The sequence below is a fragment of the Castor canadensis genome, chromosome 1 (genome assembly GCF_047511655.1).
Source record: "Castor canadensis chromosome 1, mCasCan1.hap1v2, whole genome shotgun sequence".
NCBI lineage: Eukaryota > Metazoa > Chordata > Mammalia > Rodentia > Castoridae > Castor > Castor canadensis.
In genome coordinates this window covers 27,456,344-27,482,030 of record NC_133386.1, presented here as the reverse complement: position 1 = coordinate 27,482,030, position 25,687 = coordinate 27,456,344, and the positions used below count along the sequence as shown (strand labels likewise).

General features: G+C 41.8%; 1 protein-coding gene across 4 annotated transcripts in view; it reads right to left on the bottom strand.

The window, feature by feature from the left end:
* Window positions 1–25,687, bottom strand: part of Map3k5 (mitogen-activated protein kinase kinase kinase 5) — a 205,106-nt gene that overhangs the window by 8,272 nt on the left and 171,147 nt on the right. For 2 of the 4 annotated variants that reach the window (XM_074073740.1, XM_020180404.2), the window contains 5 exons: window positions 18,715–18,892; window positions 18,450–18,618; window positions 13,727–13,912; window positions 11,535–11,640; window positions 1,193–1,436 (listed from right to left, as the gene is read on the bottom strand). In XM_074073740.1, the coding sequence (XP_073929841.1) occupies window positions 1,193–1,436; window positions 11,535–11,640; window positions 13,727–13,912; window positions 18,450–18,618; window positions 18,715–18,892 (883 nt within the window). Of the gene's footprint in view, window positions 1–1,192; window positions 1,437–11,534; window positions 11,641–13,726; window positions 13,913–18,449; window positions 18,619–18,714; window positions 18,896–25,687 lie in introns of all 4 variants that reach the window. The other 2 variants (XM_074073720.1, XM_074073732.1) reach the window with 1 other exon arrangement.

Below are 25,687 nucleotides of genomic sequence, written 5' to 3'. Positions count from 1 at the left end.
TGGGCAACAGAGTAAAAACAGAAGTGACTGAAGTTTGCACCTATTATAATGGATGGGGTGTTAAAATTGAACTGTTGCTTGAGGAGAGGAGTGAGAGACACCAAGACTTAAACAAAGTCTCAGAAGAGAAAAGACTCAAGTTTTTTTCCTTCCACTAAGTAATAGGAAAAGACTGGGTCATGGAAGTCAGACGGCCAATTCCCATTTTTATAAAAGATTTCTCTATGCAAATTATAGAAGATAAGACTGCACAGCTTTACTAAATCATGCAACCAAAACTTATTTCTGAATAAAAGATGAGCTTTGTAACTAAGTTTGGGATTCAAGTTTTACTTTAGAAACCTAAACTTATAAACAGAAATAAGATTTTTTTTTATCACCCTGGTGAACAACTAGAATCTTCAACTAAGTTTTCTAAACATTTAAACAACTTTTATTGATTTGCTAAAAAAAAAAAAAAAGTTTTCACCACAGGCACAGAGCCATAAAGTCAGTTCCCCACATGTCAACCATAGCCAGCACAGGAAGCCATAAATTATGAATTCAGACCTTGAACTGTGCCAACATCTGTGAAGAACAGGAAGAATTTACTGTTCACTAAATAACCTGTTCTTGGGATCCTATACTACCAAATTCTCAAAGACAAATTAAACTGCAGATATATAACAGCATATTAAAAATAAAATAGTCATAAATGTGATCAATGATCATCTTTTCAAGTCTTTAAAGTGCAAACTTGGTTCTGTCTCCTTGAGCACTGAGATCTTCCTATCCTGAAAGAACTTTATATTCCAAATCCCAGGCTTTCAAGAACACTGACTTTGTGTTCTGTATTTCAGCTATCTACCAGATGGAACAGGCTGCTCTGAGTCTTTGTTTCCAATAATTTATGAGGTTACAGCTCAGCTTATTGCAAATCCCAGGGCACATGGAGATAAAGCAGCAATCAAAGAAATGGTGCTAAGGAAGACTTGAACTTGTAAAGGCAGAAATGACAATAAAAGATAATAAAATATAAGCTTTGTGCTAAGCTCTCCTGTTCCATAAAGAAATACATTAAGTCAAGTTGACATGAGTAGGATAAAGAAAACACAGTTTATATGTTGTATACACAAGAGGTTCACAGTAGACCAAAACTGAATGCTCTTTTGTAGAAGTAAGAAAGAAGAAAGTACCCCTGCTTAGGACATACCTGTTTGTTTCTATTTTCATCCTGCCAAGCTGCACATTGAGTGACCGATGAGCACTTTGGGAATCGTGGGATACAGTGGAGCTGAGTGTGCTCACCCCAGAGGTAGCCACAGCATCGTCGATGATGGCCTGAGGTCTTCGGACAGTCTGATTTGAAGGTGCTTCTTCATGGTCATCTTCTACATCCAAGTCTTCCGGATCAGCCGTGTCACTCTCCGAGGCAAGGCTAAAATGTGGCCTCAGTTCTGTTAGGCACAATATCAGCAATAGTGTTAATAAAATATAACTGGTTACCTCTATGACTAGAGGAATGAGTATCAGTCCCGCTACTACCCAAATTGCTCTTCCAAAAGTGAGGGTGGATTTCTGTGCCTTAGTTCAAATCTGTTCTTTCAGTGGATTTACAAAATTTACAGGATGTAGAAATACAGTCAGAGTGATCTCATTCAAACAAGAAAAATGTCCATCCTTTACATAAGATCAGTGGGAAAAAGGCTAAAATCTGAAGGAAAGGTAATGATGTAAAAACCTATTAAGGATATAAAAATTTGGTTTTTTTACAAATAAGACTCAGATTATATGATGTCGACAGCTATTAATTTGCTTAGCAATAAGGATACTACGATATATAAAGATGACATGGACAAACCAAGTACACAGGATATTTTTCCTGTAACATTTGCAATGTAAGGGGACTCAGGACAGGTGCTGGAGATGCCTCAGCTGTGCTTGTGTTAACATCAGTAAGACCACCTCTCTTTGACTCTTGGGTTGACTGTTATTGTGCGTCCTGCTCTAGCCTCTTGACTAATCATTGAAATTTAAAGTGCAAAAGTTACAAGCTTACAACTTAAACACACTATTTAACATGGATTCGTCTGCATGTCACTTCAGAACTTGGGTGACATATTCTCATAAAATACTGCATAAATTGTGATTAGGTCCACAAATGGGCCCACAAAAAAGAAATTGTAATTCAAGTGAAGTCAGGGTAGAAAATACTGGACACCATATGCTCTGGCACATGGAACTTTTATCAGATCACAGAACCTACTGAGAACCTGATAAAAGTCACAGACTCTTCCCCAGAAGAAAAATACATTTTGACTACATTTCCTAATTTTGCTTAGACTTTTTTTTTTCCCAGGTGCTGGGGACCAAACCTAGAGCCTCACCACTGAGCTAAATCCCCAATCCCTTGCCTGGATTTCTTAGATTTACACCGATTTTCTGACTCTATCCCAAGAGTCCATGAATCACTGGTTAAGAGGTCCTGTGTGGATGAGGGGAATCTGGTGGGGGCAATGGAAGATGCCATCCTACCACTTCAAAATGGCCACTGTGGCACTCACCAAAGACCTGTTTCCAAATCCTCCAGATGGTTGTTCTGTGAACAGTATTTTCCCCAAAGGGAGAGGCTATTGCTTCTTTTCCCTTATCTACTACCCTCCCCTTAGAAGCTGGAACCTGGGTTCTACCCTCACTTTTTTGTTTTTACTTATTCTCCATGGGTGAGGTTATTCAACTCTGTGAAGGTTAAGTCCTTCTAATGTGTGCTCCAATCCTGTTGCATGCAGAATATCCTAGGTATTCCTCAAATTCAACACCTCTTCCTTATAACAAGAACCAGGTCATCATTCAAGGCCAGGTTTACATAGCCCTGGCCTCCTTCATCTCTTTTTCTAAATGAAACAAAACTTATTGTGGTTTAACAAGTACATGACATAAAATTTAGCACACTAACCATTCCTAAAAATAGCACTCAGTAATGTTAAGTACAGTCCACACCACCATGCAACCCATCTCTAGAACTCTTCATCTTGCAAAACTGAAACTCATACCCCTCAAACCATAACTCCCTATTTTCCCCTCCCTCCAGCCTCTAGAAACGACTTTCCTTTCTGTTTCTACGAATTGCCTACTCTAGGTATCTCATGTAAGAGGAATCATATGGGATCTTTTTGTGACTGCCTCATTCCACTTAGCATGATGTCTTCAATGTTTATCCATTTTGTAAGCATGTGTTAGAATTTCCTTCCTTTTTAGGACACAATAATATTCCATTGTATTTATGTGGCATATTTGTTTATTCATTCATCTGCTGGCAGGTACTTGGGTTGCTTGTACCTCATGGCTACTGTGAATAGTGGTGCTGTGAACATGGGTGTTCAATATCTCTTTGAAATCATCCTAATTTATCTTAGTACAAATGACTTTAAATCAGGTGTCTTAGCACCTAGTACAGGACATAAACACTTCAGAGTCTCAAAAAAAATACAGTGTGAGTAGAATGAAATAGTCATCCTAGGATTATTTGGGTTTAGAAGGGAATAATGAAAAAAATTAATTTATAAACAATTTAAGATAGTATAATTCTAGATTAAATTAGAAGTCAAGATTAGATCTTTAATCTGGTTTCTTTTCTAAAGCATCTAAATTGCTGGCAGAGTGGCTCAAATGGTAGAGCCTAGTAAGCATGAGGCCTTGAGTTCAAACCCCAGTACCTCCAAAAACAAAACAAAACACCCAAGAAACAAAAAACAAACTAAGCTTCTAAACTGAAAATTTTTCAGTAATTTAAAAGTTTTGGAGTACTGTTGACTACAATGTCACTTTCTGGGAGGAAAAACTTTTTTGATGTTTTTATAATAGTTAAATAGTCCCTAACTCTATACCCTTCAAACTAGCCTTTAATGTATGTAAACATGACTAAAAAATTCTCTCAATTAATATGGAAAGTAGAAAGTTGCAAGCAAATGCAGTGCTTTGCTATTTTGTCCTTTCATGGGCCTCACATAGCAAGTGCACATCCTCACATCAGACACTGGAGCCTCTGGCCCTTGTCCTCAAAGCGATAACCATCTAAAGGAGAACTGGGACAACTGTACAGAAAAGCCCTAGGGATACACTCAGAGACAAATGAAACTGCAGGTGTAACTTAATACAGCTCCAAACATCTCAGGGATAGACCTACTTCTACATGTAACTTACACGTGCATTGTGATGTTTAACTTGAAGTGCCAACTTGTCTAGGCTAAGGGATGCCAGGTAGCCAGTAAAACATTATTTCTGGGTGTGTCTGTGCAGGTGTTTCCACCTCAACTATTTTTATGGAACTCGGGAAGGAGGGAAAGGAAAAGAGAAGGACAGAGCATCAACAAAATTGTAAAACATGACATCTGTGAAGGCAGAGGAAATAGGATATGTGTTGAAAGCTGTTGAAAAACAGAGGGTGGGAGGCAGAGGGGTAAGAGAGAGTAATGGAAGGGTTGAACTGACTAAAGTAAAGTAGACTCAGTGCAGGGATACATTGAGAAACCCCTCTGAACATTGACTTAGATACTAATAATGAAAGACAGGACTATAAAAAAGGTACAGTGTGTGGTGGGGTGAGAACTTGTGGGAGGGGGAGGGGGAATGAAGGAGATTAAGGTGAGGGAATATGGTTGATGGACTCCATGTAAGTATATGAACTAGAACAGAGAAACCTCTTGCAATAGTTTTAAGCAAGGCGGGGAGGGGTCGAGGGGAAGGGGGTACCGGTGATCTTACCAGTGTACAATATTAGCCTGTTTTGAATGGTCACAATGAATCCTCCCCTGTACAAGGAATATATCCTAATAAAAAATTAATGGGGAAAAAAAGAATTTCCACCTTCTCAGTGGGGGTGTATCATCCCGCTCACCAAAGGTCTGAAGAGTACAAAAAGAGAGAGGAAGAAAGAAGTCTCTTTCTCTCTTCTTGACCTGGGGCATCCCTCACCTCCTGCTTCAGGTTCTCAGACATTCAGGCTTAAACTGGGAGTTTCACCATCAGCTTCCCCCGGGATCAGTCCTTCAGATTTGGGAGTGAAGTACACTGAAAGCTTTCCTGGGTCTCCAGTGTCCAGAGAATGAATCATGGGCCTTCTCAGCTTCCATAACCCCATGAGCCAATTTCCATAATAAATTTCCTCTTATATCTCTCTCCATATCCCATTGGTTCTGTTTCTATCACATACATGCATTGAGTGTAAGGGGTAAGAAATGCATATTTGCAGGATTGAATCCATGATGGTTTACTCATGGGCAGATTCATGGAGGCCAAAGGGCCTAATGTGGACTCTGGTGGAGGGAAAGGGCTGTGGCTTAGGGGGATGGGGAGAGGTGTTTAAGAGAGGGAAGCTCCAGTGGTGGGCCAAAGCCTTCTAGGAAAAAGGTTAAGCGAATGAACTGTCAGGAGAGAGTCACATGTCAGGAGAAGGACTGGGCCTCAGGTCTGTCATGAGTGGACGACATCTAAACCCCTGTATGGGAAAGTGGACAGAATGATAGGATGAAACAATGCTACACCCTACTCCAAATGGGTAATTCCCCAGAGGAAAACGACTACACCAAGCTTACTTAGTATTTCTGATGCCAAGATCACGATGGGGTGTGTGAATGGGGAGTATCACACCAACATTAAGCTACTTGTGTGGTATCCAGTGCAGTTTGTTTCACATTCATGTATACTGGGCACGTGCTTGATTTGCTCTAACAACTGGTAGTGATATCAACCATCCACTCTGAGCAGCTTTTAAAGATCACTGCTAATCATTTGTTGCCCTTAACGCAGAGAAACTAAAGCAGATACCTTAAAGCAACTGAGGCCAATAGGAAAAGGGGAACAGGTACTAGAGAAAAGGTTAGATCAAAAAGAATTAACCTAGAAGGTAACACCCACGCACAGGAAATCAATGTGAGTCAATGCCCTGTATAGCTATCCTTATCTCAACCAGCAAAACCCCTTGTTCCTTCCTATTATTGCTTATACTCTCTCTACAACAAAATTAGAAATAAGGGCAAAATAGTTTCTGCTGGGTATTGAGGGGGGGGAGCGGGAGGGGGCGGAGCGGGTGGTAAGGGAGGGGGTGGGGGCAGGGGGGAGAAATGAACCAAGCCTTGTATGCACATATGAATAATAAAAGAAAGATGAAAAAAAATAAACAAATAAATAAATAAATAAGTGGGAAAAAAAAAAAAAGATCACTGCTAATGCAGGAAGTGTGTCTGCCTTATCAACGCTCTCTGCCTTCTCAAGGCCACCATTGGCTTAGCATTTCTCCATCTGGTCACCAACAGCCATGTTGTACTGAAGAAGCAACAACAGACACTCAGTGTTGCCAATAATCTTATGGCACATTCTTGATGACAACTGAGAACACAGCTTGAGAAAAGAACTCTCTAAGGATTTCACTGTACTCTCTGTTCTGTGTGCTCTTTGGAAGCAGGAAGATTTAACACTTTAAAAAGAAAACTTTTTGTTTTGAAATAATATTAGAATAACAGAAAAGTTACAAAATAGTACAGAGAGTTCCTGTGTCCCCTTCATTGGCTTGCCCTGACCTTGACATCCTACATGATTTTGGAGCTATTATCAAAACCAGGAAATTAACAACTATTAACAAGTCTACAGCTCTTAACTTGAATTTCAGCAGTTTCCCTGATACCCTCTTTCTCACTGAGCAGCATGTCTCTTTAGTCTCTTGGAAATCTGTGACTAGGATTCCTTGACTTCTTCCAACTATCACAGTTTTGAGTTATTTTGCTCAATGTCCTCCACTTGAGATTTACGTGATGTCATAATCAAGCGGAGACTGCCTTTTTGGTAAGAATACAGAGATGGTACTGTGCCCTTCTCAGGGCATCATATCAGCAGGTACATGACGCAAATGTCTTGTTACTCGTGGTGCTTACTTTGATCGTTTGACTGCAGGAGTGCCTGTCAAGTCCCTCCACTGTAAAGTTACTGTCTTCTAGTAAACAACTTGTGAGGAGACACTTCGAAAGTATTCTAAGGTCTGTTTCTCACCACTGTGTAGCCATTGATGATCCTTGCCTATGATAATCATTCTTTCAACATTTATTAAATGGAATTCTGCTACAAGGAAGAGCTGACCCTTTTCTTCTGAGTATTGATTTCTACAATTATTTATATCTATCTGGACTCATGGATATTTATTTTTTCTTTGAATTTGCTAGAGTTTGGGTTTTAAGTGTTCCCCAAAAGTCCATAAGGTAAAGGCTTGGTCCCAAGCATGACACTACTGGGAGGTGGTAGAACATTTAAGAGGTGGGGCCTAGTGAGAGGTCTGTAGGTCATGGTGGGGCTTGGGGGGGTGTCCTCAAAGGGGACTGTGGACTCCAGTCTCTTCTTTTTCTCTTTTGCTTCCCAGCCATGAGGTGAGTAGTTTTGCTCTGCTATACATTCCCACCATCTGGTATCACAGAACCAAAGCAATGGAGTCAAATGACCATCAACTGAAAACTTAACTGTGAGCCAGAATAAGCTTTGTCTCTTTCTAAGTTGACTATCTTAGACTTTTACTGAGTAACACAGTCCTATAACTTAGCACCATTTTTATTTAGTTTCTTTGCTCAAATTGTTCCAACCTGGGCTCCTGGGGACTCCTTTAAGTTGTCTCCAATGTCCTTTCAATAAGCCCCATCTTTTTTGGACACTTCCTTACTTCCTGGCACCACAAGATGTCCCAGGATCATTTTGTTCCCAGCTCTTGCTCCAAGTCTGCAATCAACCATGTCAATGGGAGCCCTGATTCCTTTGGTTTGAGGATGACATTTAAGATCTATGATCTGGGTCCTCTCAGCAGACAGATTTACAGAATATGTGTACTACATGTATTTTGTTTCTTTAGTATCTTTTGAAATTTGATAGGTTAATTATAGTATTTTTATCATCTAAAAGGAATTTAACCAGGGGCATTTAAAAACAGTCATATATTTTTTTAAAAAATGTAGTTTCTTTTGTCTTTGTTGTTACTGGCAGTACTGGGGTTTGAACTCAAAACCTCATACTTGCTAAGCAGGAGGTCTATCACTTGAGCCGTGCCCCAGCCCTTTGTTGCTTTAGTTGTTTTGCAGGTAAGTTCTCATGTCCCCCGCCTGAGCCACCAGGCCAGCCCAGACTTCAATTCTCCTATCTATGCCTTCCATATAGCTGGCATGACAAGTGTGTGCTACCATGTCTGGATTCTTTTATTGAGATGGATCTTGCCAACTTTTTGCCCATGCCAGCCTTCAACCACAATCCTCCTAATCTCTGCCTCCCAAGTAGTTGGGATTATAGGCATAAGCCACCATGATCAACTTAATGTGGTTTCTTTGCATCTCAATTGTATAACAAAATTTTTAGGGACATTTGAAAATTGCATGGAATTATCAAGTGGCTGTAATTACTTCTTCTTGCTCAATATTTCATCATTTGTATATTGGTGGCCAGTGTATGTTGGCTTCCCTTACCTTTGGAGGAATGCAAAAAGTACTTTTTCAATGTTATTCTCCCCCCAAAATTTCTACTTTTTAATAAATGCTTTCAAACAATAACTTCAATCAAAATCAGATACTCCTAGTGGCCTCAAAGAAACCAATTTCATGGTAGAAGGACAAATAAGCTTCTTTAGTAAACACTTCAGAATCTGCCCCATTGCACACACAGTTGGTTAAAGTAGTGCACACACGGAACTCGTGTGCAAGGACATCTCTGCTCTGAGCTCTCCCTAGTGCCTTCCCTGACTCACAGAGCTTTGGAAGAATTGTAGATTTACTGAAATGTTGCAAAGACAGTACAGAGAATCCCCAGATAGTATCTACATGATTCTCCCTTAGTATATTTGACATAACTGTGGTATATTTGTCAAAACCAGGAAATTAACCTTGGTACAATGCTAATAACTAAACCACAGACCTTGCTCTGATTGCATCCGTTTTTCACTAATGCTCTTTTTCTATTCCAGGATACCACATTGCATTAGGAAGTCAGCACTAAAAAGCAATTTAAAAAGTGCAAGCTAAGGGCTGGAGAGATTGCTCAGTGGCAGAGCTCTTGCTTAGCATGCACAAATAAAGTTCTGAGTTCAATTCCCAGCACTGCCAAAAGTAAAACAAAAAACAACAAAACCCAAAGCAATGACAACAAACACCCCCAGATCATTTACGTGCTATTTAAGTAATCTCAAAATGTAATTCCTCTCCCCTCTCCACAGTTGGACATCCTTAATTTAGATTATTGCCACGTTTAGCTCATGGCTACACCTGTTCTTTGCAGTGATGCACACCCGTCACTACTTTCATGGAACACCTATAATAGCACATTGCCTACAGCCAGGCTTATCTGAATAACAAATTATTGAAATATAAGCATTGTTGACTTTGAAGGCATGGACAGCTTAGGTTCACCTCCAACAGCTAACTGCATGTCTCAAAGCCTCTCTAGAATTTTTTCTAAGTTATGCCAATTTTCTACCCTCATGTGTTATAATTGATGCAACGTATTGACTTATTGTTTTGACCGAATATTCATCAAGGGCTTACTGTTTTCCAGGCACTATGCTGGGCAGTACGCTAGGCACAGAGTAAAATAAAGCACACGGTTGCGCTCTGGTGAGAACAAGAACCATTAAATGAAAAACTGAAGCAGTTTCAGATTGTGGTCAGGGTCATCAATGGGTAAAAACCACGTCCAAGGAGAGGGACTCACAGAGGGAGCCCACTTTAGATTTGATGTGGTAGCGGGTCAGACTTCTCTGGGAGGTGCTTTTTTCTTTTTTGTTATTGGTGATTGGACTCAGGGCCTGGAACTTGCTGGGCAAGTACTCTCAACTGAACCACAGCCTCGCTGTTTTTAGTTTTATTGGTGGTACTGATAACTGAACTCAGGTCCTCAAGCTTATCAGGCAAGAGTTCTACCACACCCTCAGTACTTTTTTTTTTCCCATTGTTTTAGAAGCCATTTTATTACACAGCCCTCAGTACTTTTGCTTTTGGGTTTGGCTTTCAGATAGGGTCACATGCAAACTTTGCACAGTCTGGTCTAGGACAGTGAGTCTCCTACTGCAGACTTCCTGAGTAGAGGGAGCTGTCACCAACGCCCAGCAGGAGGTGCAAGCCACAGGTCAGGAGGGATGCAGAGTGGAGGAGTATTCTAGGGCTATGAGAACATCCACTTACATTTCTAGCACAAGAAAGAAATCCCTTACTCTACTAATGTTTAATATGAAGACTGGCACTGGTGCCCTCACTTGCAGGTTAAGCAAGGTATCCTGAGAGAAGAGAAGGAATTCCACAGTTTGGAAGGGCTGATGTAGACTTAAAATGTTTGGTATCATTTACAAATATTTTCAATTTTAAAATGTTTTATATTGATCTTATCTTTTTAAATTTGTGTTTTAGAATGATTTAAAATACAGGTATAAATTAGGACAATAGACATGCTTATAATTTAGATATCTGAAAGTCTATCTATATCTGTCTATCTATCTATGTAGACAACTATCTAGACATCTACTTAGCTGTCTATCCATGCCCTCACTAAAGATACAAAGGGTGGAAGAACTTTGCCTAAAATTTTTTTATTACTGCGTAGACTATCAAAACACTCTGGAGGTTTTGCCTCAGAGTGTGAATATACACCTTGCTGCATCATCACTACCCCCTTCACATCTCGCTGCTGTTAGAACTGAGGCTGTGTCTAAACCAGTGACTTCTAAATTTGTGCATCAAAATGACCTGGGAGTTGTAGTAAAATCAGATTCCTATAGATTGGAGCACAAGGGGATTTTAGGATTGTGAAAATATTCTGGATGATACATGCTATTACACATTGCTCAAACTCACAAAAGTACAACACTGTGGGTGGATCCATGTAAACTACAGACTCCAGGTGATCATGTGTGTTAAAGTAGGTCCACCAATTATAGTAAGTGTGCCACTCCGCGGGGGTGTTGAGCGAGGCTGTGTGGATGGGGACAGAGGCTCTATGGGAAATTTCTCAGTTTTGGGGTGAATCCAAAACTTCTCTAAAAGAATAGCATTTTTAAAATCCTTTTTAGATGTGAGTATTCTCATCTAATTCCTGGGCTCTACTTCTAGCAGGTTCTTCCCAATTCAGTCTGAGGTAGGGCTCTGAAAGCTATAATTTGAAAGAGTTCATTACCTGGTTCAATGCACTGGCAGAGTTGGGGACCACTAGTGAATAGGACATAGGCCTGGGTTTGTGGGCACAGATCTGTATGTATTAAAATATATGTTTATTTGGGGTATCTTATAGTTTTTTTTTTCATGTCCCAACCTGCTCTTTGAAGACAAGGAAGCAAGTCTTCTTGACTCACAGTAAACATTTTGCTTGGTGAACAGTGCTCAGACTGTTCACTAGGTAAAACCTTATTTGGTGACTTTGAAATGATTTTTAAAAAGGCAGCCATGGTCTTAAAAACATAAGGAAATATCAGAAGTGAGATGGCAAAAGAACAGCAAGCTACAACATCCTAGCACTAAGTATTTCCAGAACAAGTAGACATTTCTGACCTGGCACCAGGATGGTAATAGCCGTCTGCACAGCCTTTCGGATGATGCTGTCCAGGGCAAACATCCAATGTGGCTTGATGTTATGGTTCCGAAGAACTTTATTTACCTGGAAGAAGACAGTGACATTTAGTCTTCTTTAATGTTTAATTACAAATAACCCCATGGATCCAAGCACCTCAATGAAGTTCTAGCTACAAAAACAACAGAAAGTTTTTGTCACTTTGAATTACAAATCTTCATGTCACTAGGTAATGAATTAAACAATGCCACTTCAGGTGAAGTTGAGTACATCCCACGTAGGCAAACAAGTAAAGTGTTTAAGTGGAGGACAGTCTGAATAAATGGGAATGTCACTACTTTGGGGCTCAGAATATGCAGCTGCAGAATGGTTGGAGGTCATAAAGGAGGAAGACAGCATTCAACTGGCTTTCAATAAAAAAATATAATAAAGCCTGTCCTTAAGGGTGTGCCATTTAACACAGCCAAGCACTTCAGCACACTCTGGGGATTTGGAAAAGCAAGTAAAGGGGCAAAAGTCACCTTTATATGCTACCTAACAGAAAGTCACAATTGTAGCCTGTTTTCTTCCCACCATTGTTCATGCCTCTGTAAACAGGGAAAGAATCTGCTAGAAAGTCTGTTCTCATGACATGAAAATCCTTTCAGACTGAGTTTGTCCTGGTACCTTCATTACTTTAAAAGACCTACCTGCTTATGTGGCTGACATGTACAACATATAGTTACCTGGAATATTTCTCTAAAGACACACACACAATGGAAGAAGGGTCCTTTATAACCATGACCTGCTCCTCATAGCTCCTCATTTGGGTTAATTCCCATCCAGGATATTGAGCAAGCAAGAGCAGAGGTGGTGTGTGTGTACGTGTGTGTGTGTGTGTGTGTGTGTGTGTGTGTGTGTGTGTGTGTGTGTGTGTGTATGCACGACCTGGGCCCAAGACCCAGGATTACAACTAAGTGACTCTTACTCTGAATTCTACAGCCAATTTGCTTTCCAACTTCTAGGATGAAAGCCAAGTATGTAGGCAAGTACAAACTAGCTGAATTATTTCACTCCACCTGCAGATGGCTGCGTTTCCCTGGTTGTAGTGTGAGCATGCCTTTAGTGTTTCATACTAGTGACAGATGGTCAGCTGCTTTTGTTTCCTATGACCTCAATCAATTCAGGGCTCTTGCCACCACTCACCTTATAGCACGAGGACCAAATGGATCATACAGTGTCTCAGAGAATACTAGTGGCCATCAAAGATTATAATTTGGTTTTAAATTAAGGATTATTTGATGCTCCAAATGCAACTATCAAGACACCTTCCACATAGGATCAATGAACAATGAACCGAAAGTTAATTTTTGAAATTTAAATAAAATTATATGATGTGATTCCTATTTGTATCACAGGCCCCACCAAGAACCCTCTTGTTTCTGTCTTGCACACCTTCTAAGGTCTTCTGGGAGGACCTTAGAGATATGTTTTTGGTACAAAGTTCTACAGAGAAGTCTTATCCAAGAATAACACAGAGTTTTGAGTCAGCCTTGCAGAAGACTGGCTTCTAGTCTGTGTTGCATAGCAACTCAGTTTTAGAGAGAATTCCCAGCAATCTCTCATCAGATCATGCAGAAGAATTTCCACTCAGTGATGTTCTGTTCTTTGAATTACGTTCCTGGCTAGGACATGGTGGATATGTAACAGATAAATGCATTTAAATTTTTCTATAAAGAAACCAGAGAAAAACCAGAGGGAAAATCATAGGTTTTATTCCATGATGACTGTTCAATGTATACTGTTCAATTTGTCTCAGTGGCCACCAGATGGCATTTCCAGTATGGCATTAGGAAGTGTAAGACTAAAGCATGCTGTATTGCTAAAGTCACCAAAATAAATAGTGACCAACAACGTGACTTCATAAGAAGAAAGTTCAGCCATGGGGGATGCTTGCAAGGTTTTCTACTTTCCACAGTGATTTGGCTTCACAGGTAACTTTTGGGGTGCAAACACTACATAACCAATCTGATACTTGAGGCACACAGCTAGGGAAATAGCTCCCATTTATCACCCAAACAGAAGAGAGTGGGATTATTGGAATTGCTGAAGAAAGACAAGATAGTAGAACTTGTGTTTTATGTTCTTTTTATGAGCTGAGTCTGTGGGAAAACGCTGACAATATCACACTTACCGCATCCTGGAAACCAAAGAGGACCACCTGCACTTGACTGATCCCATGGCTGTCGAAGTCCAGCTCTAGTTTCAGCTTTGACAGGGTGGTAGCTATGATTTTTCGGTCAGTGGACCTCACAAACTCCCTGAGGCTCGTGACGAGGGTGGTGATGTGTTCCCATTTCAGCTTGGGTTCCTCAGCACCCTGTGAATGAAACCCCATAGCCCCTCAGTCACTCTGGGCTGCACTCATCAGCCATAGGTACACCAGGCCCACAGCTCTTTTTGAGAATGGGGCTCCACGGTGCCTCCTTCTAAAGGAAAAGACCACTATTTTGAACTGCATGGCTCCTCTTAGCCAAAATCACCACCACCAGCCCCACTACTTGGAAACAACCAGTCTTTGGGAGAAAGGGTCCTTGCCCCACACACCTGTCAGTAGCCACAGTATAGTCAGCTATATAAAACTTTAGCCAAATGTGGATAGGCTGAGGCAATGAGATTGTTCTCAGAAATTTTAATAGGCACTAAAGTGAGATTTAGGCAATGAGCCACAATATCTTAATTTCAAAGTCTGTCCAGAGAGAAGTCATAAAATAAGAGTCATGAATGTCTCCAATATAAGGAAGGAAGTGAAAGCAATGAAGCTGATAATGACAATAGAAATGGACAGGAACAGAAATGCCACCAAGAGGGCCATAGCAGCTGGATTGAAGAAAAAAAATGTGTCAACTCCTGGAGCTTCAAGTCACTTGGATCATGCTCTATTTTCGTCCTTGTGACTCGGCCAGGTTCAGTGGCTGGACTTTCTTGAGAGTCCACTTCTCTCACTGTTATATGTGTCTGCCAACATATGTCCTGGTACTTCAATTTCCCTTAAAATGAGGCAATTCCTTGCAACCAGAGGTCAATCTCAGATTCTATCCTTGAAACTATTCCTTGCCCATCAATGAGGCACCTGGTTATAAGAATGGATCTTTGTGATACTCAAACCAATCCCTTCTCTCAAATTGCATTTTTAGAAAACTTTGAACAAGGCACACTGCTTCTGTAAATGAAACCTAGTGAGATGTTATTTATCCTCTCTTAAATTTAAGAAGCAACAGGGTTTTTATTATGTTCACTTCCATCTCATACTGAACATTTTCCAACTGCGTCATTAAACTTAAATTCCTCAGCTGGGCTGTGAAAATTATGACATATAAGATTCCACTAAAGTAAAAGACAAATGCACCATCACAGTCTCTCTGCATTTGGGAACCCTGCCCCGTGTTTATGTTTCGTAAGAAAAGATTATAAAAAGCTTAAAAGCTATGATAAGGGAATTTAAAAATCACATTGGGAATAACTATAAACTTTGTTTTTTTTTCTTACCACAGACTAAGCTACACCCAAAGTAAAGACTCACAGGCAAAATCATAACACCATGAAAATATATTCAAGAAGAAAAAAAATTTCGGTAGTTGGAAGCTTATTATTTTTGTGAAAACCCAGTTACATGTTTGCCAGTGGTTTAAGTAGCAAACATTTATTTTTTATGTTAGCTTTGTTTTTCATAACAGAAAAACATGTTGCTTCTGGTTTTTTTGATGTGTGTGTCACTGTCCTACAAAGGAATGCTCTCCACTCGGGGAAATATTTCCTGTCCAGGCTACTCCATCCACTTATGTCATGGCTATTTCTGTCCTAACTCCTGTTTCTCCACATTAACTCATTCATGTGCCCATGTGCCTTCTTCATGAACATCTTTGGTGGGGTGTGTGTGTGTTGAGTCCGAGTAGGTAACAAAGGTGGCCTTTGTGAACCTTTCCTGAGCCCCTCACAGTGCTGGTCCTGGAGCCTTCTGCGAAAGTCCCATCTATTCTTTAATAAACTAAAGCAAAAAGGGCTACAGGTATGGCTCAAGTGGGAGAGCACCCATCTAGCAAGCGCAAGGCTTCGAGTTCAAGCCCAAAAGAAAACAACACAAAAATCCTAGGAATTACCAAACTACTGAGTATGATTAATTAACCTCAAAATTTAAGAATTTTGGGTTGGGGGTATAGCCCTGTGGTAGAGCATATGTTTAGTATGTGCAAAGCTCTGGGTTCAATCTACAGCACCAAAATAAATAAATAAATAAATAGAAAGAAAGAAAGAAAATCAGAGTTTCAGAATAACCACAGCAGTGACTTCTCTTGCCAGGCTCAATGCTGGGGCTGGGACTATAGCAATGACCAAGGCAGGCCATGCCCTATGGAATGACAGGTCAACAGTAGACAAAGAAACCAGACCAAAAGGACATTTTCTACACTGGAAAACCATACGCTTTGGGGAAGAGTGCAAGATTCAGGCAATTCCTGGTATGCATGTTTCTGACCTAAAACTAAGAATTCAACTAATGGCACAAGAGAAGCCTTCACTCCATGGTGGCTATGAGTGATTTCTCCTCCCCATTCCTTTCCCCATGGTTCCCCCGCCCCAGGTGCACAGAGGTTAAGATGGCACTCCCAGGGGTCACATCACCTGCATCCTATCCTGACTCCATCACTTAGGGCTGCATAACCTTGGCAAGCTGCTCAAGCCCTCTGTGCCTCAGTTTCCTCATCTGTAAAATGAGGACTATAACAGAAATATCACTTCTGTACTATTGTCATGAGGATTAAATGAGGAAATTCACAAAAGCCTAGCAGAACTATCAAGAACAATACCTAGCCCAGACAGAGAACATGTTTGCTGTAATTACCATACATTTAATATATAGCTACTTATTTTTATTGTTTTTCTTCCTCCACTAGAATGTCAACCTCAAGGGATGCAGGTTTCTTTTGTTCTCTGTAGTGTCCCCAGCATGTGGAACAGTGCCTGGCATTTGGCAGTTGACCAGAAAGTATTTGTTGAGTGAATGAATGGCCTCTAAGTGCTGGCCAGTTGCTCCTTCCTTCTAAACCTGGCTCTTCCTCTTATCTCGACCAGTCCTATTCTCAGTCCTTCAATGACTGCAGGAAGCCTGTCTGGCATCCTTGACAATCACCTTGCCCCCAACTCAGATGTCAGGCTACTTCTTACCCCAGAGCACCTTCTTCCGGGGCCTTAGAGATAGTCAGAGTTTCCATCCCCAAAGTACAGATGGTGCTTATTTTGGTTCCCCCTGTATCCAGGACCCTACAGGTACACATATGGCCTCTGACTCCTCCTGTGGGCTCTAAAGAGGTGGACATTAGGGAATTCTTCAGATGATGAAATGTTTAGCACAAATGTCAGCACAAAAGCCTACTGGAACTCTCAAGACAAAGACAAGGTGGGGCTGGACAGTAAGTACCAAGCAAGAGCCTTGCTCTATTTCCATCCCAATAAAAGATGAGAACAAGTCAACTCCTGGACTGGGAAGGTTTAACAACTTGGACCAACTCCCCTAAATCCACCCTTTCTGCAGCTGTTTTCCCTGGACAGAGGGAGGGAAGAAGCTATGTATAATTCACAGGGATCACAAGCTATGGGCAGTTTGTGGTAGACAGGGTGGGAAACAGGGACTAACAGACAGTGACAAGCCTCGTGCCAGGACTGGGAAGGCTCGCATTGGTAAGAGGACTGAGCTTCCCATACCCAGCAGTGTGGGACTCAGGGAAAACCTATTTCCACTGATGCAGGTATGGGGAGTGACTTCTTCCTCAGGTCCCTCAGCAGAATCTCAGGGAACATATTTTCCCAGGGATTATGAACTGAATTGTATCCCTCTCTCCCCCCACGCCCCCAGTTCATAGGTTGAAGCCCTAACGCCCAGTGCGAATGTATTTGGCAACAAGGCCTTTAAAGAGATAATTAAGGTTAGGTGAGGTCATAATGGTAGCAACCTAATTCAACTGGCTGGTGTCCTTATAAGAAGTAGAAGGACACTGAGGTGCTCACACAGAGAAAAGAGCATCTAAGGAGACAGTGAGGAAGTGGCCGTCAGCAACTAAGGAGAGAGGCCTTCCAGAGAAGAAACCAAGCCTGGCAACACCTTGACCTTGGACTTGACCTTTGACTTGAGCCTCCAGAACTGTGTGGAAATAAATTTCTGTCACATAAGCCACCCCATCTGTGGTATTTTGTTAGCAAACTAATTCACCAGGGAATAGTCTCACTGACAAGCTTTGCTTTTCACAGTACGCTTGACCCTTTAACCTGGTATATAATTCACTTACTGTTCCTGTCACCTCTATCTGAAGGTAGCAGCACAGGGGTTCTGTTATATTGGCTGATGTTTCCAAATGCTTGGAGGAGTGCCTGAGAGGTAGCCCTGCACTACCGTCAAAATGAACAACTCACATGACTCAATGCTTGCTTATTAATTGAATAAATAAATGAATGAATGAACAGTAAAAGAGACTCATAGGGACTAGGAAGACTTCACCAACATGAAAATTTTGCTTCTTACTTAAAAATAGCTTATGTTCAAAACCACAGTTTGTACACGAGGGATTTGCTTTTTCATTTCCCTTGGGTAGTTTTGTTTCTGTCGCTATAAGCACTGTAGATTCTTCATAGTCCCACATGACCTGATAGAGCTCCAGGTGGTTAGGACACAGTTGAAAATACACACGCTTTGATTGGTGTACAGTGGCATAGGCTTATTGTCCCAGCTACCCAGCAGGCTAAGGTAGGAGAATTGCTTGCAAAGTGAGACCCTATCTCAAAAAGTAAAATAAAAAATTTTCATACACACACACACACACACACACACACACTTTGGGAAATGAAATACCAATAAGAAGCTTTACCTGAGCTAAGGACTCCATTAAGTTCCTCACAACCTTATCCTGGTCCTCGGTCAGGATCCTATGAAGGGTGGCTCGCCTTTCACTGTCCTTCCTCAGCATAAAGAATCCAGAATCTTTTTCTTCAGGGGAAGGTGGCGCACTATGATCTTCAAAATTTTCATCTGGAATGCTGTAAGAGTTGACACAGCCTAAATCACAGTTTCCTTTATAAAATGGCACACTTCACAGTGTACTTTTTTTAACTCAAGAGAAGTCCGGTCTTTACCCCAAAAACAGCGTCCGTATTCCCTTCACATCTTTTTCTCCACAGGACTTGGCTCTGGTTTTGAAAGAGAAGGGGTCCACCTTCAACTCAGTGTCGGGGGACACGGAGCCATACTCACTACTGCTGCTGGTGTCTTCCACCAGGACAGGGACTGGCAGGGAGATGCTCCTGAGGTACTCTGCTTGTAATGGGAGGAAAGAAGAAAGGTGGTTAACACTCTTTACTTCTCCTGGAACACCTGTTGAGAGAGACCAGCATCATCTGTCAGCTATCTCAGGGTAGGGAACAGGAGATTACAATTCCTTCCTTGCTAAGGATAACCCAGGCAGGAGGTCAGCTAGGAAAGGGTCTCTCAAGCCCTGAAAGGAGAATCTCAGGGGTGTCAGACAGTTGAGAAAACACAAGTTTGGCAGGTCCTGGGTTCTGATCTCCTTGTTTTTATTAATGACATTGTTGTTACTTACAGGTCTCAGTTGTTGACATCTATGAAATACAGGTATTATGATGCATAATTTTTAAACTATGTTCCAAAGAGGTTTAAGGGTCTACCTTAGTATTTTGGGATTACTTTGAAGGGATGAGGAGTGGGACACTATTCTTTTACCTAAAACAATTGCACTCTGACCACCATAGGTCACGGCTCTGCTTGAGGATGAATATATAAAAGCATTCTTTGCTAAGAAAATTTTGGGAACCAAAGTGATATGATAACTCCATAGCAAACAGGGACTTCTGGTCTGTTTGGATGGGACTAAGGCAACCCAATAGGAGTTCCCTAAATTTCAACACTGGTTTTTAAGACAGTAATTTTTGCTAGAAACATCTTAATTTCTCAATGATACAAACATCTTTTACTAAAGAAGGCAGGTGTGAAACTCTAAGAAGAGAAAAGCACTGTTGCCTGGAAACCTTCTTACTTAATTTCTCTCAAACTGGGTTGAGTCAACAATTGCCTGAGTCTCAAACATGGGAGGTGACAGTCAGCAGTGACCTCTGACCCTGCTCACCATGACTACACATCTGTGATCATGACTGGGGAACAGGATGAGTGGTGGTGTGGGCCAGCAAGTCTCAGAACACACAAATGGACACATTTCTGACCAGTCATTCCTTATCTGATTTACAAATATGTAAAAGCATGATTCGCCTTCACCTTCCACTTTTCCTTCCTTTGCTCCAACTATTCTCAGATTCTGTACCTTAACATTCCGTGTATGTGTGTGTGTGTGTGTGTGTGTGTGTGTGTGTGTGTGCTGTATTATATATTGTATATGCTGCCAGCACAAAATATACAAAATATGCCATAAGGTTAGTGGTGGTTATTTCTAGAAGATGTGATTTGGGGGTAACTGAGTTTTATTTTTTCAAACTTTTTATAATAAACAAGTATTAATTTTACAATTAGAAAAATATGTCACTCAAATAGTTTTAAAAAGCAAATATTCAATAGTCAGCAAACGCCACTTTCCTAAGAACTTGCTTTAGTCAAGGATGGGGGTGCACGCCTGTAATCCCAGCACTTGGAGACTGAGGCAGGAAGATCACAAGTAGTCCGAGCTACTTAGCAAGACAGTGTCTCAAAAATCAAAAACAAAAACAAAAAGAACTTGATTTCCCTGATAACACATTTAGTAATGTTCTAGAAGATGAAACAAATCCTATTACAAATGTCAGGAAATGATATTTCTCTGAAAACATACCGCCTCGGACACTGGTAAGGTTTTCTTAATGCTCAGTTTTAGACTGGGTCTAACCACATCCAGAAGTATCCCAAATCATACCATCTTGAAGCTATGACACTTTCTACCCCTGGCTATTTCAAAGATGCCCCCAGGCCTGTTCTATTACTCTATCCCATCTATAAGCCAGGTAAAGAAAGCAGGTAACAGAGTAGTACCAGTTTTGGTCTCACCTGCGAGAAGGAAGAAGGAAAAGTGTGGCTTCCAGGGTCAGTGGAGCTCAGGGGGAAATGATCTATGGGTCAGTAGCTGAAGAGTCTCCCAAGGATGAACTAGCGGACCTGTCTATTCTCATATAGCTGAAATGTTATAAGGTAGGAAATAGAGGGAGCCAAGTAGCATTGCTGAATTTACCAATTTAATGCCAGAGAGTCTGAAGTTTAGAGAGAAGCCCAAATGGCTCAGCTGAAGACATATAGCAGGGCAAACTGCCTAGCAGGCAGTTTCTCAACTTCACTCTACTATGAACCTCCCCCACTTTTTTTTCTGGAGCAACTCATGGCCTAACATTTCATGGGCCACATTTTGGGCAGTGCTGCTCTGCTGTAAAAGAGGGCAAGTGAGTGACCTCTTGCTGATAACAGTAAGGTTGTCTGAGAAAAGAAAGGCTTGTTGGGGAGATTGCTTATAAGAGGACACTTCTAGGGGTGCTCTGTTTCTCTTTAGAGACATTAGCTGCATATGGGGGCAGATTTCAGAATAGGCAGAACAGCTACTTTGGAGAAAGATTTTTATTCCTTTGAGATGTTAAGGTCCTAGTGTTAAATACTGCTATTATGGGAACACATCACCAAACAAAGCCATCACTGTTCTCTTGGCTTGGAATAGCCAATCTTCTTCTTAAAGAAGGATAAAAGCACTCTAGGAAGGCCATGCACACTGGCTCACACCTACAATCCCAACTGCTTGGGAGGCAGAGATTGGAAGGATATAGGTTCAGGGCCAGCCTGGGAAATAAGTAAGACCCCATCTCAATCAATAAGCTGGTCACGGTGGTGTACAACTGTGATTCCAGACACATGGAAATCCCAGGTAGGAGGATCATGGCTTGAATCCAGCCCTAGACAAAAACAAGAGACCCTACCTGACAAAAATAACTAAAGCAAAAGGGCTGGGAGAATGGATGAAGTGTAGCATGCCTGGCTAGCAAGCATGATGCCCAGTACCACCAAAAAAGTTTTCTAGGTCTTCAGGGGGGTTCACTAGTACTTGCTGAGTTTCTTCATCAGTTCACAGATGGACAATCCTCTATACAATGCATGCAATGAGCAGACATGAGGGCAAGCTTCATTTAAATTTCAAAACAGAATCAACGTTTCTTGGGAACAAACAGAGTAATTAATTCTACCTGGAACACAATCAGACGAGTATTTCCTACCATGTGTTTCTAGAAGTATATGCAGCATGTATGCAACACACCTATGTACATCTTTTTAAAATTTTTTGAGGGGTTTGAACTCAGAGCCTCATGCTTGCTAGACAAGCAAGGGAAATGGGCTACCACTTGAGCCATGCTCTGAGCCCACATATGTGCATCTGAAAAAGAAAGGGAGGAAGGCCTTGACCTGGCTTTTAATCTTTTTGGTCTAATTATGTGCCTTTGATTTCCAGTGATGAGAGGACCTGGTTCCTATCTGTGAATTTTAAGGTTGCTATGGATACCAACTGCCTAAAAAGAGACCTGATGAGGTAAGACAGTACATGCTTAAGGATGCAACACAGGCTGCCATTATGGTTCACCTGGAAAAGAAAGGGACTGTCAGATGTTCTGTAGGTCCTGTGCACATGACCTTGGATCCTCCTCTTCCTGATTTTAAATTAGTGAATCTAGTTCTAGATGATTCTCCTTCTGTTAGGCCCATGTACTCATTCATCCAACATCACAGACTGTTCTGATCACAGACTATTTGTTGGGTAGGAGTCTGCAAAGGAGAGTGACAAGGAGCAGCCAAGGGAATGGAAGGCAACAGATGAACGAGGCATCTCATACAGAGGCTCATGTGGTAGATCACCTGCCTAGCAAGCTCAAGACCCCAAGTTCCAGCCCTGGTACTGCAAAACAAGCCCACACATGGCAGTGTTTGACAAAGCAAGAAAGACCAGCATTCTGGGCTGGAAGCCACCAAAGAGCTGAGAGAAAAGCTCTTGTTGGATTGCCTACATGGACTTGATTGGTGATCTTGGCCAGAGTGGGTTCAGTGATCAAGTGGAAGGGCATCAAAAGTGAAGAGGTGAAGATGAGCTGGAGACACGGAACTTAAAGACGTGAACTTGGGATGGGAACAAAGAAATGGGGATGTTAGTCAGTAGGGTGTCAGAGAAAGATCAGATCATGACAGAAGACATTGTGTATGGGTGTATGGGACTTACAGGAGAGCTGGACACTAAGAGTCAAGGGCATATGGGATCCAGGACCCACCAGAAGTTCCACTTTGGAAGGATGCTTTCTCTTTTGTAAGGGGAAGGGAAAGAGGTGCTCAGGAAGGTGGCTTTACACACTGGTGGTGGAGTCGTATGATCAAGTCTATTCTTGAGGGTTTCAGCTTCTTGAGTTGGGAAAATTTCCAGGCACATGAAAAGGTAGTATATTCCTGTGGTACTTGTCACTGTCAGTGGAGAGAAGTGCAAGAATCTTTCCAGAGGAGAAAACTGGCAGGGCCTGGACAGCACAGAGTCACCAGTCTCTAGAGAGGGACTCGTAGGATCAGGGAGGAGAATGCAAGGATTTCCAGTCACTGGCAGCCTTACTGCTGATGTCTTGACAACTATTACGAAGCCCTCCACTAGGGGGCTGGCAAGGAAGAATCCAAAGGGGCTAGCTGAAGCTCTCAGAGAACAGGTCACTTCACAGATGTGTCTCTAGGGAGCAATTCTCATGGCTCCATTTGAGGGTTGATGAGAAGGAGTATGAGTCCAAAATTCCCTAGGAAATGGCTTTTTCAAAAGGCCAGGGGTAAGGTAGGGTGGGCAAGGGGCAAGTGGCCATATGGATCCCAAATTGCTGAGATCTCCCATTTAGGAGAGGCAGATGGCTCTAACTTCAAGGAACTGGATATATTCCTGCTTTGAGAAAATGGAAATTTACTGAATTTCTTCCATTGCTATGAGGGAGACTCAGATCCTAGGAGCTATTCATGAGCTACAGGGACCTTCATGGTTCTTTGTTTTGAGGACAGTCTAGGGACAAGGCTCTGCCTCAATGCACAGCCCTGAACCTAGTCAGCCTGCCTCCGCCTCCAGTTGACCAGACCTTGAATAATGACTCTCATACTTGTGTAACTTCAAGAGCCATCTGGGTTTACTGAAAAGGACAGAATTCCAGGATGCACCTCCAGATTCTGCAAAGGGCCAGACATCTCGATTTTTAACAAGATCCCAAGTCACCCACACGAGTGGATCTGGGCCTGAGTCACTTCCACCTTCCTGGTGTCTAGTTCTGATATTCCTCATGCTAAGTGCATAGGAGACATTTAAAAGTGTTAGTGAGCAAACCACCCTCCCCATAGCTGCAATAATTCCATCAATGGTTTCACCGTAGCTACTAGCCTCTGATGGTTATTTATATAACATTTAAGTAAAATAAAAATTCAGTGCCTCAGCAATGGTAACCATGATTTTATTTTGTTTCTATTCTTTTTTTTCAGTGCTGGGGATCAAATCCAGTCCCTCACACATGCTATGCCACATCTCCAGCCCAGGAGCTGTGTTTTGAGTACTGTATAGGACTAGTGGACAGGGAAGACATAGGACATCTCTATTAATGCAGCCTTATAGACCATGTGCTAGTCTGTAACACTTTTCCAGATGGAAATCTGTTCCCGGCTCCCTGCCCCTCTTTGCTAGTTTCTTAGTATATCTTGATGAGCCCTTTGGGGTCTAAGCCTGCCTACCACTTCCACCTTCCTTCTTCACCTGTTCTTTAAGCACCTGCAGTGCTGAGCCACTGAAGTGCCCTTATTATGCAGCAAGCTTCCACATATCCTGCTAGCAGTGGCCTCCCCTGTCTTCCCACTCCCCCTCCACCTGTCAGATACACGTTTATCTGTATTCATCAGGTCCCACCCCATTAGAAAGTCTTCTTTGAGACCACACACTCAGATTGACTTCAATCACTGTCCCCCATTTTGTAACTCTCTCTATACAGAGTAAGTTACACTGTGGTGGAGTTGATCTTTTTCCTTCTGTCTCCTCTATAAGAATGATGGCTCCTTAAGGCATTATCTCTGTCTTTATCATCATTATATATCTAGGCATGGCACATTTCCTGTGCACACAGTAAGTACACAATAAATGTTTAAGTGAAAGGGAATGACTTAAATTGTTGGGTCTGCACGTGGCTCCTGGAGAACTGGTGGGGCTAGCTAAGTCACGTGTTGTGGTTTGAACAGCTCACCAAAACTCACACTGAAATTTAATCCCCATGATGAGGTTCTAAGAAGCGGGATCAGGTGGGGAAGTTAAGTGGTGATTGGGTCATGTGGGCAGAGCAGAGTCCTCATGGATTAATTCACCCGTGGGTTAATAGATCAGTGGATTATTGGGTTATTGTGGGAGTGGCTTTGTCATAAAAATGATCTCTCTTTGGCTCTGTTCACATGTGGTACTGTGCATCACCCTGGGACTCTACAAGGCAGTCCCCACCAGGAAGAAGACCCTCACCAGTCACCAAGCATATTCTGGAGCCATGCTCTTGGGCCTCCAGAACTGGAAGCTAAGTCAACTTCTTTTCTTCATAAATTATCCAGTCTGTGATATTCAGCCATAGCAACAGAAAAGTGGACTAAGACATCACATCTCTCCCTAAAGGGGAGGGAGGGTGCCACCATCATTACCTGCCCTTTGCCCTCCCTAGAGGAAGCTATATGCCGTTATTGAAGGTAGAGGCCCCCAGGCAGGGCAATGGTTGTGCTCTGGATAGAAACAGGTACATGGCCTACAAAAGATAGCAGGGAAAGAAGAGGCCTGATGTTTGTACTCATCTGGAAGAAGAGAAGGCCTAGGCCATGGCCACAGTTGTAATTTATATTTTATATGTGGCCTGAAGTTCTTGGGAATACTTGAGAACAATTAAGTGGAATTTTTGTTCCTATTTAGCTGTGTCTTGCTTTCCAATGGAGGACAGGGAAATGGCTCAGGAACCACTACATCCAAGCAATGAAATTCCTTCCGCTGAGGGTCTGAATGCCTAATTGTGTGGGAAGGTGGGGTGTCCATTCTTTCTAGGTCCAAGTCTC